The following is a 19,406-nucleotide window of genomic DNA, read 5'->3' on the forward strand; positions in this document are numbered from 1 at the left end:
CGAAATTTCATCTGCTGTCATTTTTTCTCCCACATAGTAATTATTTTTGCAGTTTTCTACAAACCGATCGAGAAGAAAGCGTACTGCAGTAAGTCTGTCACTCTTTCCTCTGTGTCTGGTTGCCTTATCGTTGAATCTTACAGCTGCAAGCAGAAAACGAAGACGAATACATCCTATACATGCTCTAAATATTTCACATCCCGTCCCGTCTTTTGTCCACAGTTCACAAAAATGCGTATGGTTCTGTCTTGTTGCTCCTTGCAACAATAACAGCCCTAAACATGCAAGATATTCAGTCTTTGTGACATACCTTGCGTCTCGAGTACGGTCATAGTTTTCCCGCATTTTTTTTCTATCTGGAAATTCGTGCATTCAATTACGTGTTCAATTATGTCCTCAGTTAAAAACGTTTCGAAGCACTTATTTCATCCACAATATTCCGTGCACATGGCTTTGGACCAGGAAATACTCGCACAATATTATGTTTACTAATTTTACTGAACTTAGTTGCCAATGAGCTTTTACTCCACGTGGTTACTTTATCTCTCCGTACAAAATGCTCATCCCCAGTGCCACTGTCCTCACTGCTTTCGAAACTCGCCCTGAGTCACCCGATTCTTCTTCTGATCCGTATCTGTTTCCTCTTTACATTCTTCTTCTGAAGTATCCAACCTCTTCTCGTTTTTCTTGCGCTATTTCCCGATAGTAAGCTCCTTCAGAATTTTAGCCAGTATACCAGCCCTACAATAAGCAGAATTTAGGGACATGGCGACTGTTTCTAATTATATTAAATTATAGTGTAAAAAGAAGTAGACAGTGAATAAAATAAGTGAATCGATAACACAGTTACATAACTACACGCGTGGTGTATTTTTCTCTCCATACGTTATAGCTCATTGTTTATTCCAGATCTAACGATTCCAACAACACTGACACTGCTTTTAGTCGTAGCAAACATTTTAGGGATAGGTTAGGGGGCACCAAAGAGCTTGTGGAAATATCACAATTAAAAATTGCCTCTTTTAGTACGGGTAGTGCACTTTATACACCAGAGCGTGTACATGAAGATTAAAGGTAAATACATAAATAACCAATGCGATCTTTGTCGATGTAACTCTATTCTACTGACCAATTTCTGGCTTATTGGGAAGCTTATTGCAGTGAAATTACCATATAATCTAAATTTAAGTGGTATTTAATACCTTCCAGCTAGGGTCGGCGGTTACAGAGTGGGTTTCGGCTGGTCCGACGGCTCTGCACTCCAACCGACCAACCGAGCAGAGGAGGGGTGGCCGCGGCTCTGCTGTGGCTCTACGCCTCTGCATTCGAGAAATGGAGAGGGGCTGGTTCCCACCGTCGGCTGTCCTGAGAATGGTTTTACCGTAGTTTTCCATTCTCGTGCACTAAGGCGAATGCCGGGAAAGTTCCTTGTATAGGCCACGGCTGCCAACCCTCTTACCTTCTCCGCACATCTCCTTCACCGTTATAAATCTCCTGACTTGAGAGACGGCATCACCGTATAAGTGGTCCCCCCCACCCCTTCAGGGGAGGAAAGAAAACATTTTAGTAGTATTTGCCATCCAGCTATCCAAATTAAAATACTATTATTTCCGAGAATTTTATTTAATCAACCACTACAAGAACCTACTGTGAAGAATTTATACTCTAAGCCTCAAGTAAACTTTACTTGAATACAAAAATGTTTCAAGTGCGCTAAACATTTAAGATGGAGCTTCTGCGTATATGAAAAACTGGTGAAAGTATATTTAATATATTTCATTAATCGCCAACAAATTTTTATGTGAGCATAAATCTCCAGTGTAAAAAATATAATATTTATTTATCCTTTCCTACTGAGACACTCACTTCCATGCTTATTATTATGAAACATTATTTTAAGCTCAATTTTCTTCTGCACCAATTTGGTTAACAAATTATATACGACGCACACCATAATTACCTAAGTGTAGGACCTCTAAATCGAGATCTATCTAACCAATCACAGTTAATCGGTGGAATCGGAGGCATAATCTACAGATCAGCACAGTTGTATTTAAATTGGTAGCATCCTCATTTTAATTGAACGGCTCGAGAGGTACTAAACTTCTCTACGTAATTCATAGTAATATGAGCTGAAAATATACATTAGAACAATGAACAAGTTTGGCTTGCTATAAAATTTTCAATTTTGTGTTATCTCACTATTCATCGGAGATAACTACACGAGTTCATTGAAGGAAAAGAGGAAGGACTGAAATGAGGCAGACCTACTGTAGTTGAGCTTGCTACGCGGCACCTTTACCTGCAGCCACTACCTGAAAGACGCAGGGCGACACCTGTGGACCAATAGCGTTGTCCGCCCAACACGAAAGCGTTCCATAGTCCAGGTCGGACACGGGAGTATAACGCAGTACACTAGTCGTCCCGTTGCTTGTACTCGCAAACCTTTCCGCTGCCACTTCTATCGTCTCGCCACTGTTGTTGAATTTCCACTTGAAGCTTCTCGCTGGCGGATCCGTCTCCACCTGGCAAGCGATGTCCAAGCTCTCCGCTCGAGATGCTCCCACCACTAGAATTCGCTCTTGGCTGCACGTCGGCGCGTCTGTGAACAGAACCAATGTAATTGGAAATGTAATATTTCAGTAATGAATAAAAATTGAAACAAGGACAAATATTTATGGACTAAGGATAAACTCAGAAATTTAAATAGCTCCTAGAATGTGCCAGATGCCTGGAGTTACTACATACAATACTCTTAGATTAGAACGCTTAGATTTTCTGAAACTCGCGAGTTGCATCTCCAAAGGTTATATGATTAATAATGTTATTGTTTTATGTATTTTTAGTTATTGCTATAGGTTTTAAAATATTCCAGAATGTTGAAATTTTGTGTTCTGGGCTTAAATCCCTTTGACTTTTACTGGGCTTTTCAATAGGACTACAGGAAGGTTAATGGACCTAAGACGCTGGACAGTTACGAAAAGGAACCTGGGTTCTGAATTAACATCATATATAACATGACAAGAGCACAAGGCATAATGGAGAACAGCAACACTAGTGAAATTCATCCTTGGAACCACTCAGATGAATCAAGTTGATTTCACTTACTTAGGGAGTATCATAGCTCCGAACTACAGATGTAAAGCCACTGTCGTATAGAGTACGAAACCAAAGGAAAGCATAGATTGCGGAATTTTCCAGTAATTAGTAAAGTAAGTAAGTCTTTGCTGCCTATGTGTTCCCCTTATTGCCTTCACATCACGCGATCCCATCCATTGACAGCAATATGAACGTTTGAAATCGAACTCGATTTTTCAAGAAACTGGAAACGTGTTAAGTTCTAGAATCTGAGTGACTTGAAGCATAGTTCTTCAGCATGCATTCTCGTTCATCAGTTATTTTCATACTATAATAAGGAATTCATCAAATATGACTTGCCGGGAATCGAGCTCAGGGCCCTATGAACTGAAGTCTACATCGCTGAATATTCTAAACGGTCGAACATGATTAATAATAACATGAACATTGATCACTGCTGTGTGTATATGAAATGAACATTAAATCACAACCAATTAATTTGATGGATAAAACAACTCAATGTTGAAAATATCCTGATGATGATGATGATGACGATTTTTATTTAAAGGGGCCTAATATCTAAGGTCATCGGCCCCGAAAATATCCTAGCGATATGAGCTACGAATTTTAAGTAAATCAAATATGATAATATATTGTTTATTTAATCCTAAAAATTACAATCATTTTCTTAATCAACATTATTCGGTCAATTAGATAAGTATTTTGCCTTTTTCTACCGCTACGAGCGCTAATGTAAGTCAATGCAGAATTTCAATCAAAGCCTTTATAAATACATTCGCGGTTGACATTTTTCAAAACATTAAGAACTGCCCGATGGTAATAAACTAAGGAATACATTACAGAAATAATTATATAAATTAATTTGGCTGGGATTTGAATAAAAATGAAGATGAGTATAGAACAAGCGATTTTAGGTTGTTTTTCCGGAACTGCATTTAGGCCGGAAGTGATTTCGAAATTTGTTTTAGTTCGATAGAGCTAATTTTTCCGGGCCCTTTAGCCCCTCAAATTTCGACACAATTGAGGAAATTGCTTAATTTTACGTTTTTCGTAGCATGGACGATGATAACATCAGATAACAATTTAACGTCCTACCGGCCATCAACCCAGATAGAGCATCATTGTCCTCCGCACCGCAATAATATATGCCAGCGAAACATGAGCAAAGTCTGCTAGTTTCATAAGGTAAATATTTTTTTTCTATCATCGTTCCTTGCGACTAATCCTCAGAATAAGATGCATTAACCATGTTATAAATGAGGAATTGGCTTGCCTAGTCATCACGTCACTGTACCTGACGTCTGCACCAGGTCTGTCCTTCGTATGCCCCGACATCGTGTACCCTGAGTGGCCATGCGCTGGGTCCCGCACGAACAAGACTAACAATAGCCTGTCCCTTGAGCACTGATTGAGGACACTAGTCAACGACCTCAAGCTATTACCCCTGAGTGGCCATGCGCTGGGTCCCGCACGAACAAGACTAACAATAGCCCGTCCCTGGAGCACTGATTGACGACATTAGTCAACGACCTAAAGCTATTACCCCTGAGTGGCCATGCGCTGGGCCCCGCACGAACAAGACTAACAATAGCCTGTCCCTGGAGCACTGATTGAGGACATTAATCAACGACCTCAAGCTATTACCCCTGAGTGGCCATGCGCTGGGTCCCGCACGAACAAGACTAACAATAGCCCGTCCCTGGAGCACTGATTGAGGACATTAGTCAACGACCTCAAGCTATTACTCCTGAGTGGCCATGCGCTGAGTCCCGCACGAACAAGACTAACAATAGCCCGTCCCTGGAGCACTGATTGAGGACATTAGTCAACGACCTCAAGCTATTACTCCTGAGTGGCCGTGCGCTGGGCCCCGCACGAACAATAAGAATAGCCCGTCCCTGGAGCACTGATTGACGACATTAGTCAACGACCTCAAGCTATTACCCCTGAGTGGCCATGCGCTGGGCCCGCACGAACAAGACTAAAAATAGCCTGTCCCTGGAGCACTGATTGAGGGCTTTAGTCAACGACCTCAAGCTATTACCCCTGAGTGGCCATGCGCTGGGTCCCGCACGAACAAGACTAAAAATAGCCTGTCCCTGGAGCACTGGTTGAGGACATTAGTCAACGACCTCAAGCTATTACCCCTGAGTGGCCATGCGCTGGGTTCCGCACGAACAAGACTAACAATAGCCCGTCACTGGAGCACTGATTGAGGGCTTTAGTCAACGACCTTAAGCTTATTACACCTGAGTGGCCATGCGCTGGGTCCCGCACGAACAAGACTAACAATAGCCCGTCCCTGGAGCACTGATTGAGGACACTAGTCAACGACCTCAAGCTACTACCCCTGAGTGGCCATGCGCTGGGTCCCGCACGAACAAGACTAACAATAGCCCGTCCCTGGAGCACTGATTGAGGGCTTTAGTCAACGACCTCAAGCTTATTACACCTGAGTGGCCATGCGCTGGGTTTCGCACGAACAAGACTAACAATAGCCCGTTCCTGTAGCACTGATTGAGGGCTTTAGTCAACGGCCTCAAGCTTATTACACCTGAGTGGCCATGCGCTGGGTTCCGTACGAACATGACTAACAATAGCCCGTCCCTGGAGCACTGATTGAGGACACTAGTCAACGACCTCAAGCTACTACCCCTGAGTGGCCATGCGGTGGGTCCCGTACGAACAAGACTAACAATAGCCCGTCTCTGGAGCACTGATTGAGGACATTAGTCAACGATCTCAAGCTATTACCCCTGAGTGGCCATGCGCTGGGTCCCGCACGGACAAGACTGACAATAGCCCGTCCCTAGAGCACTGATTGAGGACATTAGCCAACGATCTCAAGCTATTACCCCTGAGTGGCCATGCGCTGGGTCCCGCACGGACAAGACTGACAATAGCCCGTCCCTAGAGCACTGATTGAGGACATTAGCCAACGACCTCAAGCTATTACATCGCACCGACACATACATGTTTTATGGCGACGATGGGATAGGAAAGGTCTCAGACTGGTGATGAAGCGACCGTGGCCTTAAGTAAGGTACAGGCGCAGCACTCGTTTGCAATTAAAATGGGAAACCACGGTAAACTATCCTCAGGGCTGCTGATAGTGGTATTCAAACCCACAATCTAAGTATTGCAAGCTGACGACTACTTAACCAAAACAGCGTAATGAACTCGCTCGGTACGACTTCAGAGTCATTGGTATTACATAAAATGAAGCAGAACCAGCAGAACCGCTCGCTGGAGATGTACGGAGAATCCTAGCCGCCCGATGCGTTCAACAGGGCGAGAAAAGCTGAGACTGACACAGTAACTTAGGATTCTTTTTTACAAGTTGTTTTACGTCGCAATGATGCAGATAAGACTTATTGCGACGATGGGACAGGAAAGGGCTTGGAGTGGGAAGGAAGCGGCCGTGGCCTTAATTAAGGTACAGCCTCGTGTCGGTAGATTTAGCCACGGAAAACCATATTCAGCGCTGCCGACAGTGGGGTTTGAACCCACTACCTCCCGAATACCTGATACTGACCACACTTAAGCGACTGCAGCTATCAAGCTCAGTACTTAGGATTTTCAGTCATCCAATGATTGATGAATATGTGAATTGATTTCAGGAGTGATGAAATTTTAAAAATCAACTCTTAATGCATTTGCAAAATGTACATGGAATAGGTAATAGTAATGATGAAAACAAAAACAGCTGCCGGGCTGAGTGGCTCAGGCGGTTGAGGCGGTGGCCTTCTGACCCCAGCCTGACATGTTCGATCTTGACTCAGTCCGGTAATATTTGAAGGTGGTCAGATATGGCAGCCTCGTGTCGGTAGATTTACTGGGACGTAAAAGAACTCCCGCGGGACTAAATTCCGGCACCTCGGCTTCTCCGAAAATCGTAAAATTAGTTGGTGGGACGTAAAGCAAATGACATTATTATTATTATTATTATTATTATTATTATTATTATTATTATTATTATTATTATTATTATTATTATTATTATTATTATCAAAAAGAGCTGGTATAAAACTTTATGGGAAACAGTGTTATTTATAAATCAGTGTCACATTTGGATAACATCTTAAAGTTGCTGCATGTACGTACGGAAACAGAAACTCTCCAAGTTTGTGTCAAATAAAGCGCGCGCATGTTGTGGTGACGGCGTTGATCGCTAGGTGGCATAAGTGTGATGCGTTCAAAATGGCGTTCGCAGGTAACGCGAAGGCGTTTTGTGTTATAGAATTGGCGAAAGTAAAGGCTACTGTGACATGTTAGAACAATGGCTTAGGCCTATGCCACAATTGTGTGCAGACAGCGGTGACTTCAATTTTCCACAGGACGGGGCCCCGTCCTACTTCCATGGACTCGTGCGTGCATAGATAGATATATGGATAGACATGAACGAGAACGTACAGCAAAGTTGGATTGGACGAACTGTTGGCAATGACGTCGCATTATTGCGGTGGCGCCCCGTTCCCCAGACCTAACCCCGTGTGATTTCTTTCTGTGGGGTTATGTTGTCTATATTAAATCACTTCTTACTGACTTGAATTACCTCCAATATCACATTACAGCAGCGATAGCAACGATCGACCGTAACATGCTGGCGCGGGTGTGGGCGGATTTGGACTATTGCCTGGATCTGCCGTGTATCCAAAGGCACACACATAGAACACTTGTAAAGTATATCAAGCATACTTTGAGAGATTGTTCCTCGTTTGATATATCATTCACACTGATATTAAAGTACTTATTTCACAATAAATTTCAGAAATATGATACTGATTTGTGAATAACCCTGTATATAACATGCAAATTATATTGCAGTCGTTTCTGACAGTGTAAAGAAAATTAATAGAACACTAACAGTATTGGCTGAAATCTCGAAGTGGAACAATATATATTAAGAAGATGAAAGCATAAGTCATAAGCAAGGCTATGGCTCAAATGTAGATCGGAAATTGGCTAACATGGCAGATGGGCCATTTTGTTACCTCGGAAGCACAGTCACGAGTGACAATAGAAGTATCCATGAGGTGGAATAAGAATGGTCATGGCTAAGAAAACTTTCCAAAGTAAAAAAGGGAACATCTACTAAGCAGTAAGTATGTACATAAACATAGAAATAAGGAAAGCATTTGTGAAAAGTTTTAAATGTACTTATGTTCGGATGTGAAAGCAGGAGACTGGCGAAACGCGACAGATAGAGCGAGGATGTGTAGGTCTATGTGCAGAAGAATTGGCTGTACAAGTTAGACACAGAAGAAAAGTAACACCCAGCTTCTTCAAGAAATAGGTAAAAAGAAAAGATTCATTAGATTGATGGAAGGAAGGAAGGAAGGAAGGAAGGAAGGAAGGAAGGAAGGAAGGAAGGAAGGAAGGAAGGAAGGCATAAATGCACTTGTATGTTTTCCCCGATTCACGGGAGCCACATTCTTGCAGGGAAGTTCAGATCGGGCTGCTGATCTAGTATAGCCTACATAGATGACGAACACTGGTTGTCATGGTTACAATGGTGTTAGGAAATTGATGACGCTATTCCCAGAAAGAGTGGTGGAGGTAGTGATTTTTGTTTTTAGACGAAGTACAGCGAGGTAATCATCCTCTCTTTTTCATTAAGACCCCGTGCTCCAAAACATATCCATGTTAATATGGATCACAATAATTTTAGGAATGAAGACTTCCTTTGCAAACTCTTCAAAGGAAACACTGTTGACCAGAGGAAAAAATGACGACCAATTCAAAATCTTGGCAAGCAGAATGATATACGGGTCTTATGTAGAGCTAAAGCGAACAGCTCAAGACAAAACTCTAAGGTTGCAGTGACAAAGCTTAGCTTTTAGAATATGAATGGATATAAGATTACGGCACCTGTAGATGCCTGGTGCAGGGTTTCTCAGCTTGACGCCCATGGACGAACTGCGTGTCTGTGGGAATGCGGCCCAACCTATGATAAAATTTAATGTTGAAGACGGCACAAATTTCCAATCTCCGAGTGAGAGGATGTAACTAATGAAGATGAAAATCACCGACATGGCCTGGAATCGAACCATGGACCGCTTGGACTGAAGGCCAGCTTGTTAGCCAGTTAGGTACGGAAGCGTAATAATGTTGTGCAGAATACCTTATTAAATATATATTTCTCTTCCAGATTTTTGTGTCATGCTCTATATCTTTCAGAAGTGCTAGTAATAAAAATAACGTTATTGGAGTATTTAAACATAATAACCCCCTGTGGGTGGGACTGGTAGAATAACACCCACGGTATACCCGCCTGTCGTAAGAGGTGACTAAAAGGGGACCCAGGGGCTCTGAAATTTGGAGCGTGGGTCGACGACCACGGGGCCTATAGCTGAGTCCTGGCATTGCCTGCACTTACTTGTACTAGGCTCCTCACTTTCATCTATCCTATCCGACCTTCCTTTGTCAACTCTTGTTCTTTTTCGAGCCCAACGGTATTAGGGTGCGAGGCCTAGGGAGTCTTCAATTTTCACGCCCTTCGTGGCCCTTGTTTTCCTTTGACCGATGCCTTCACTTTTCGAAGTGTCGGGTCCCTTCCAGTTTTCTTCTCTGATCAGTGTTATATAGAGGATGGTTGCCTAGTTGTAGTTCCTCTTAAGATAATCACCGCCACCACCACTTACCGTAATAATGCCATTGGTTTTATGTCCCACTATCTACATTTTAAAACGGTCTTTTGGAGATGCTGATGTGACGGAATGTTGTTCCGCAGGAATTCTTCTACGTGTCAATAAGTCCACCGACGCAAGGCTGACGTGTTTGAGCATCTGAAAATACAACCGATCTGAGCGAGGATTGAACATGCCAAGCTGGGCTCAGAAGGCCAGCGCTCAACCGTCTGAGCTACTCAGTCCGGCTTTCAGAACTCGGCTGTGGTTACATGTATGCTAAAGGAATCTGAATAATTTTTTAGTTCGGGCAATATGGACCGTTCTCAAATCATAACTCTAGACGATAAGTGTAGCAATACTGAATATAAAGTGAACTCCGAACAGGCCATAGAGGTCCTTGGAGGAGTGGAAGGCAAATTTCCCCCTATTCTTAAGCTCGATACTAAATGGTAGAGTGTGGTTAGCTTTGTATGTGGCCTCCTTTGCCCCCAGAAATTAATCGGGTACTCATTTTTGTTGTAGGCTGAGTGTACCTCAGGACCATGAGCCTATCAAGAAATGGAAATGTGGTTCCTAAATTTTTACTCTTCCTGTAGGGAATCTTTCTGGGCGAATCAAGCATCTTTACCATGTCGGCGTTTATTCAGTATAATTTATTTATTTATGAATGTATTTATTTATTCATTTCTGTTGGTGAGAGAATTATTAATGAAATATGTATTGCAGCCAGTGACCATATATACATAGCAATACAATATATAAAGCTCTTATCACCACCACTGTTGGTGTGAAGCTTGTTACGGAATCATGTCTCTCTTTATAGAACAGTATGTGGTATATTACACACATCGTCTTATAAAGTTCGCACACAATCTGCTCCTGGTTGATAAAATCTTCAATTACCCCATATCAAGTGGTAAAATTCGTGCTCCGCAAGTACGGTAATCACATGATTTGCTTGCATTTAGTCCTGAAAGTTATAGTATCGGTGGCAGAGAAATCAGTAAAGAAATCCTCGTTTTATCATTAGCTCAAGCAGGAGAGTCTTGTACCCGGTTATTGCTGGAGGAAGCATTGTAAGCCGAAGTTTGTCTACATAATACTGATTTCTGTCCAATACGTATAAAACGGGTTGCTTTACATTTCTACAGTTAATAATATTCGGGTATGGGGAGATGTCGAGGAAGATTTACGAGATTAACAGGTGTGGAAAGGGTAATTTGCATAGTGTAGGGTAGGAGTGCTCATCAGTAACACCATATCACGCAACATAGTTTCTGTTAGGTATGTACATGAGCGAATTATGTGGGTATATTTAGCAGTTGGAGGAATTAAGACGTGAACTATCTCAGTGTGTTAAGTATGTGAGGGTGCAGATGAGGCTTGAAGCACGGTGTGACATGGTAGTCAGGGTCAACTGCAAGGATAGGATAGTGCTAATAGGCGATTTCAATGTGAGAATTCGAAATACTGTTAGATAAGAGAAGGTGATGGGTAAATGTGGGGACTATACGGAAGCTAGTAGGAATGGGAAGTTTTTACTGGTCTTCAGTACTAGTATGGAATTGGCAATTGCCAATTCACTTTTAATGTAATGTTATTCACTGGTACTCATGAGAGGGTAGGGGCACCATATCCAGAATAGATTATACCACAATTGACTTTGAAGTCAAGAATGTAGGAGTACTTGTGAATTTTTCTCTGCTACCGGCCATTATGTAATCTGCAGTGAACTAAGAATCACTAGGCATAGGATATAGAAAGTGGTCTGTCTGCAAATGGGTAAGGGCTTATTTCAAACCGACTTTACTGTTTGGGAGTGAAATCTGTGTGGATTCATGTTATCTTATTCTTTATTATATCTAGGACGAGGAAATTAGATAGAAGTTCATGGATGTGATTAGTGAAAAGTTCCAACGAACAGACAATCAGCAAGTTCAGAATATAGAAAGAGAATGAGTGGCATACAGGGGTTGTGTTATAGACATGTCTAGGAACAACAAGGGTTCTAGAATAGAAATGAAGGATATGTCTAGGAATAATAATGTGTAAGTATATCAAAAATCGAAAATCTTGGTGGAATGCTGAATTCATGGCAGCTTGTGAATGTGAAAAGAAGGCGTATCAAAAATGGCTCCAAACAAGAACCGGTGTATGTAGCCAACAATACATAGATGAAAGGAACAGAGCAAAAGAAATTATTGTGGAGGCCAAGAAGAAATCGTGAGAAGCGTTTGGTAATACAGATAATTGAAGATTTTGGATTACAGGGGGTCACTGGGAACATGAAAGGAATATTTTGAAAATATTCTCAGCGTGGAAAAAAATTATTGTTGAAGGCGGGAAAAACGGATTTTTTGGAGGTAGAAGAATGATGACTGTGAAATTATGCTTAAGGAAATGGAAATGATGGTACATAAAATACATTTTCATAAACCATCAGGAATAGATGAAATTAGGCCTGAAATGATGTATAGTGGTGAGGCATAGATGTAATATGTCCATAGAGTAATAGGTTCTTTTTTACATTTGGCTTTACCTCGCACCGACACAGATAGGTTTTATGGCGACAATGGGATAGGAAAAGCCTAGGGGTGGGAAGGAAGCGGCATTGGCCTTAATTAAGGTAAGCCCCAGCATTTTCCTGGTGTGAAAATGGGAAACCACGGAAAGCCGTATTCAGTGCTGTCGACAGAGGGGTTCGATCCCACTGTCTCTCGGATGCAAGCTCACAGTTGCGCGTCCCTAAGCGCACGGCCATCTCGCCCGGTAGAGTAATATGATCAGCGTGCAATGTGAGTAAGGCAACCTCTGGTTGGACGAAAGATGTATTTACACCTATATGCAAGCGAGAAAACGGAAAGTATTTAACAATTACCGAGGTATTTCATTGATTAATGTAACAGGCAAGGGGGTTCACAGGTATTTTGGAAAGGAAGGTTTAAGTTGAATGAAAACCAGTGTAGTTTCAGATCATAGAGGGTCTGTAAGGATATCCAGTATGCGTCAAGTAATTGAAAAATACTACGATATAAATAATTAGTTACATTTATGTTTCATAGATCTAGAGAAGGCATGATATAGAGTACTTAGGGGAAAGATGTTACCCGTACAAGGGGCTATGAGATTAGACATAGGTTATTGCAGACAATTTATGTTGACGTCGGGCTGCAGTAAGAAATGATGGTAGAACATTGAAACTACGCGCAGTTACAGGAGTTATACAAGGCTGTAATAATTCACCTTTGTTGTTGAAAATGAAATGGCGTATGGCTTTTAGTGCCGGGAGTGTCCGAGGACAAGTTCGGCTCGCCAGATGCAGGTCTTTTGATTTGACTCTCGTAGGCGACCTGCGCGTCGTGATGAGGATGAAATGATGATGAAGACGACAAATCCACCCAGCCCCAGTGCCGGTAAAATTAACCAATGATGGTTAAAATTCTCGACCCTGCCGGGAATCGAACCCGGGGCCCCTGTGACCAAAGGCCAGCACGCTAACCATTTAGCCATGGAGCCGAACACCTTTGTTGTTCATATTATAAATGGATCATTTACTGAAATATATAAAATGGCAGGGAGAGATTCAATTTGAAATGTAGTACGCAGTCTGGCCTATGCCGAAGACTTGGTTTTAATGGGAGATTGTGCTAACAACCTTCAGTTTATATTTCGAAGCATGAAATGAGGTGCTGAGAATTTGATATGAAAATCAGCATTTCTGAGACTAAAGTGGTGTCAGTAGCGAAGAAGCCGAAGAGAACTGAATGCCATACGAAACTAGAACAGATGGATAATTTGAAGTATTTATTAAGTGTGTCTCCATAGATTGTAGTATAATAACTGAAATTGAATGAAGATGCTGGAATGCTAATGCAGCGAGTTCACAGTTGTGATCAACGATATTTTGTAAGAAGAAAGTCAGTTCTCGGATGAAATTATTTCTACATCGGCTTATTTCAGATAAAATTTACTGTTCGAGAGTGAAATTTGGGTTAATTCAGGTTATCTTATTCCTTAGTTGGAAGTAACAGGTATGAAAGTAGCTAGAATGACTGTAAGCACAAGGGAACAATGACAGAAGGGTACTCGGAAGGAGAGTTAAAGGCAAAATAACGAAAGAACCCGCTTCGATTGTGAAGTCGTGTGAGGCGAATGGAGGAGGATAAATTACCTCGAGGAACAGTGGACCCGACCATGGATGGTAAGAGGAGCATAGGGAGATCAAGGCGACGATGATTAGACTCATATTGTAATGATTAAATGATAGGAGGTGTAGAATTAAACAAAGCCACAGATGTACAGTCGTTGAGCAAAAAACGTTTATGGAGATGCTTAGTTAAGGCACAGAGATTTGCAGACTTAACGTGAAAGGCAACATTTTCTGTGTCTATGTAAACTGTTTATCATGTAAACTCGTATATATTGTCGGCATAAAACTTGTATGTGTCGGTGCGACGTAAAGCAAATTGCAAGAAACAGGAACACTCATGTATAGTAATATTCAGATAGCTTGAAGTTCCATACATAAAGGCTACAACATTATTCATATTATTCTTCTTCTTCGTCTTCTTTTCCGTCACCATAATCATAAAAAGCAGCAGAAACAACAACAATAACGAAGTAAAAGTAGAAACGAGATGCTTTCCCTCTCCCTTGAAATGGCTGGATGAAAGCGCACTGACGTATTAATATTAGGTTAAACATGTTAGACATAGTCGGTAGAACTGCACATGCTGTCTTACAGACAGATTTATGCGCGCCCCCTAAGGAACCATCCAATCAGCGTTACACGAGCTGCGCCTCAAGCGCTCCCGAGAGACACTCGGAACGCTTCTCGTCTTCTCTGCGAGGGCAGCAAGTCAACAAGCAGCCGATACCGACTCGCGGCAACTCACACTGGATACAATGCTAATTGACTAATTTACGACTGCCTTGTGTAGCTCTTGTCATCTTAACTTATCCGATATTCATCTATTTCTATAGCCACTCCTGGTGCACTATGAACCATCGAAGTACCAGCTAGCAAATCGTTGTTTACTCCCCATGTCACAAGAAAGACTGGTCCTGTATGAGTTATTCCCAGGTTTTCCACATGTCGCTGTTCGCCAATCCTACCCCACCATTATTACCCCATCCGTGGTTTCGATGTGCACGTTGAACCTTCACCTTAGAACCGTAGATTCAGGCACATGTAATAACAAGGAAATTAAAAGGTAATACTAAACGTTTAGTGATATTTTAGGAAACTACCGAAATTTGTATTTTCTATACTTATTGTCCTATTTAATCGAAACTGTAGGAGATGATTAACATGCTCGCTATTGCAGAAGACATAATCAGAAGACCGTCATTTTATACAATAGAGAAGTAACCATAGGACTTTTGCAAACCAAACAATCAACACATCCGTTTACCACAATCTAAAGAACAATATTCGCAAGTCAAACAGTCAACACGGCCTTTTACCATGACCTAAAGAGTAACATTTAAGGAAGACACTCAATACAAATATAAACAACAAATACCCGACGACTGGTATATACTGTAGCCTACATAGATTTTTTATTCAAGACCAAGTGTTTTAAAAAAAGTGTCTCACCATAGACGCTTTAAGATATTTTTCTAATATATATATTAGTAAATAAGTTTTTTAACATCATGTAAACGCGAATTTTAATTTAAGTATCCTTTTCACAAATGCCTGAAGACAGTTACAAACATTGCCTTTTTTACTCATGCCACCTAGTGTCATTACGAAAAGTGTATCACCATAGACGCTTTTAAATATTTTAAATATGTATATTAGTTAATACATTTTAAATCACAATTGTAGACGCGAATTTTAAGTATCATCCACATATATTACCGCACCCCCCCAACCTCCCCCAACCCCCTCTCTCTTCTTTCAGAGCACCTAGAGCAATAGTTTTTAGGATCCCATGGGACATTGTTTTAAGGTTTAATGTGCTTACTGTCCACATGTTTTCAACTAAGCTATCTTTATACAGCTGAAGATGACCATTAAGTGGTCGAAACATGTTCTGTGTGTGCCAATGTATTTTTAATTTTGCCCAAGGCAAAAAAATAAAGTATCGATTTGGTGGTTTTTAAATTAATTTGTTGATTGTTGATTGATGCTCGCTATTGACAAAATCGAAAAAAGAAAACGAACTTATTTTACATAATAAGGCAAAGAGAAGTAAGAGAACTTAAGCATTATTGTGTGACTGTTCTAATGCCCAGCCACTCTGATACTAGTCCACTAGCCTCGATTTGTTTGTGCGAGCTATGTTTGGCCAAGGAGTTATTTACTCTTTGCCTCAGATATGAAGATCGTTAGTGTGTGTGTTTGTGTGTTCAGTGTGTGTTTATGATGATGGTTATTTATTTATTTATTTATTTATTTATTTATTTATTTATTTATTTATTTATTTATTTATTTATTTATTTATTTATTTATTTATTTATTTATTTATTTATTTATCTATTTATTTATTGCATATGAAACTAAATAGGCAGAAATGCCCATAAGTACCTTCGCGACGCAAAATAAATGACAAAAGATTTTTATTTATAAAAAGTACATAAAATATTTGGTAGGGTCCTAAATCCGTTCGCATTTCAATCCATACAGAAGAAATATTCAGCCTGGGGAAGCCGCAACCCGCTCTACAAAAGCGTTAGAATAGTTGCCGCATCCCTGATTCACTCACAATTAAGCTGTTCAGTGTGTTGCTGACCGTCGGTGATCTCGCTAGCATCTGCTGAAGTTCGTGTGCACTAGTATTTATTTACATTGAAAGTTTAAATCAGAATTTCAGACACCTTATGCTATTCCATTATCGCAAGGACAAACTCCGATGACGGTTAATGCTGTTTACGGTGAATGTGGGGTAACCGATCGAACATGCGAGAAATGTTTTTCTTTAGGTTTAAATCAGGAATTCTCTCCTTAAAGGACAAATTCCGTACCAGAAGACCCATTGTTACAGAGGAATAAAGACTCAAGGAGTTGGTTGAATGTAACCCAAGGGTAACAGCAGGAAAAATAGCTCAAGTGCTAAATGTGTCGTCCCGTAATGTGAGGAAATACTCGAAGAGGCTTGGTTACATACTTCATTGCGGTGTCTGGGTACCATATGAACTCAGTCAACGGAATTTGTTATAGCGCATATCCAATTGCGAGTCCTTATTAAGTCGCGATGGAGAGGATCCATTTCTAAAAAGTCTGGCGACTGTGATAAAAATTGGATAATATATGACAACATTGCAAGGAAAACTTCATGGCGAAGTAAAGGTGACTTCCACTCACAGTTTCTAAACCAAATATCCGTTAGGAAAGTACTTTTTTTGTGGAATTTTTGGGGTTGTACGAATTTCCTCCTAATGTAGACTACATACCATCAATTTATTGGAATATTTTTCTCAGCAGGACAGTCTGAAAGAAGCCACTGAAGAGAAATGGCCAGAATTAAAAAACAGAGAAGTGGCGTTACATCATGACAACGCGAGATCACACGCGTCTATTGCGACTCGTCAGAAGTTGCGGGCTTTTGGCTGGGAAGTGTTATCTCACCCGCCCTGTATCCCTGATATCGCTCCATCAGATTATTATATATTTCTGTCTCTGCAGAATTTTATGAATGGTAAACGCCTTGCTTCGTTGGAGGACTGCAGAAGTACCGTCGAACAGTTCATCCAACAAAAGCCTGCAATCTTTTCGGAAACTGGTATTTTTAAGCTACCTAGAAAATGGCAAAATATCATTGATAATAATGAAGAGTACTGTACCAAATAAAACTTGTGCCATGAAATAGGGCGGATGAAGAAATTTGATTCACTGAGCCTACACCAGAAAATGAGTACGAGGATGATTCCTTAGGGGCAAAGGTGGCCGGGTCTAAAGCTAACCATTCTCCCCCATCGCTGAGGTTACGGATAGTGGAAGCCTTTAATTTCCACTCCTCCAAGGGCCTTCATGGCCTTTACGGAGATGATTTTGCTTTGCTTTTCGCTTTTCTGGTTTTATGCAGTATAATAATTATTCATAAACCTTGACTACAAAATATATTATCAAAACGGGCCGATAGTTATGTATCCTACCAGAATTACCTCTATTCAAAATATAAGTTTTCCTTGACATTTTAATTTTACTGGGAAGGAAGAATTTTTAACAAAAGATTGAGAATGTAAGTTAACTTGGTGGTCAGTATGTCTACTCAACCGTTGATTATGTTTGGAGGAATACCATCAAGTTCACTGGACCGTTTAGGCTTCAAATTCCTATTTATGCTTCTCTTCACTTCACCTTCTGTTGTATCAGTAATGTTAGGTTCATATGCTCTGGAAAATATGCAATAATTCAAGGGTAGATAACTCACATTTTATGTAAAGTCAGATTCGATATATGCCTATGAGAAATATTCGGGAAATCTGTCTGCAATATTTCCACTGTTGGAACAATTTATCAATAAGTCGAATGGTACTAAGGCATTGCCGTGATTTCTGCTTACACATTCCTATCCTATAAGACCTGTTTGTGTCGGCGTAACGTTAAATCCGCAGCAAAAATATTAATAAATAAATGAATGAAACTGCACTGTTTTATACTTTTAGTCCTTGACTTAAAGAAATCGCAAATTCAGCACTGTGAACATGCTATACTGTACCCGTAAATACACTAAGATACAGTTGTACGATTTAACACTTTGTCGAAGGTAACAGGTATTTCTAACGGAAAAATGGAAATGCGTCGAGTGTTATTTCCTATTCGATTTGACTCTTGTTCATTTCCGAGAATGTATTCAAACGTGCTTCATTTACCAACCGTAGGCAACCCAATTCGATTGAATCAGAAACCAGGCTCCACAAGACGCGCGCTACGTATAAAGCATGAACTCTTGTGTTGACATGCACCTTCGCACTACTGATAATATACTATATATATATACTATAATAATGCTCATAGTTCGGGTATTTTATTAATCGAAGTGCAATTTACCCCTGGAGGGCCGGGTAGGAGACCTGGAACGGGGTCCACTCAGCCTCGGGAGGTCAATTGAGTAGAGGTGGGTTTGATTCCATCTCAGCCATCTTGGAAGTGGTTTTCCGTGGTTTCCTACTTCTCCTCCAGGCAGATGCCGGGATGATACCTAACTTAAGGTCACGACCACTTCCTTCCCTCTTCCTTGCCTATCCTTCCAACCGTAGGCAACCCATCCCCCACCAAGGTCTCTGTTCAGCATAGCAGGTGAGGCCGCCTGGGCGAGGTACTGATCATCCTCCCCAGTTGTATCCACGACCCAGAGTCTGAAGCTCGAGGACACTGACTTGGGGCGGTGGAGGTGGGATCCCTCGCTGAGTCCGAGGGTAAAACCAACCCTGGAGGGTAAGCAGATTAAGAAAGAAAAGAAAGCGTACAGTTTTTATGACAGATATCAGCTTGGTTATATGTACGAGCGTTGTTTCGATCTTCAGACAGCCATGGCGTTATCCTCCATGTTGGAGATGTACTCCGACAAGCAGGTTTAATGTCTAAAATTTTGGCATGTGAACTTCACATTTTACAAGCTATAAATTGTATGTTCCTTATTACAAAAACTGACTCATCTGTCTTGCCACAAGGTACGGTACGGTTAAACAAATTGTTACTGAGAATAATGTGGTTTCTTCTCT

At 41.1% G+C, this 19,406-nt stretch overlaps 1 protein-coding gene across 1 annotated transcript in view; it reads right to left on the reverse strand.

The window, feature by feature from the left end:
• LOC136858529 (neural cell adhesion molecule 2) overlaps positions 1-19,406 on the reverse strand; it is a 491,718-nt gene that overhangs the window by 141,576 nt on the left and 330,736 nt on the right. Inside the window, exon 9 of the mRNA XM_068225657.1 lies at positions 2,303-2,602. Within this exon, the coding sequence (XP_068081758.1) occupies positions 2,303-2,602 (300 nt within the window). The remainder of the gene's footprint in view (positions 1-2,302; positions 2,603-19,406) is intronic.

This window comes from Anabrus simplex, chromosome 1 (genome assembly GCF_040414725.1).
Source record: "Anabrus simplex isolate iqAnaSimp1 chromosome 1, ASM4041472v1, whole genome shotgun sequence".
Lineage (NCBI taxonomy): Eukaryota > Metazoa > Arthropoda > Insecta > Orthoptera > Tettigoniidae > Anabrus > Anabrus simplex.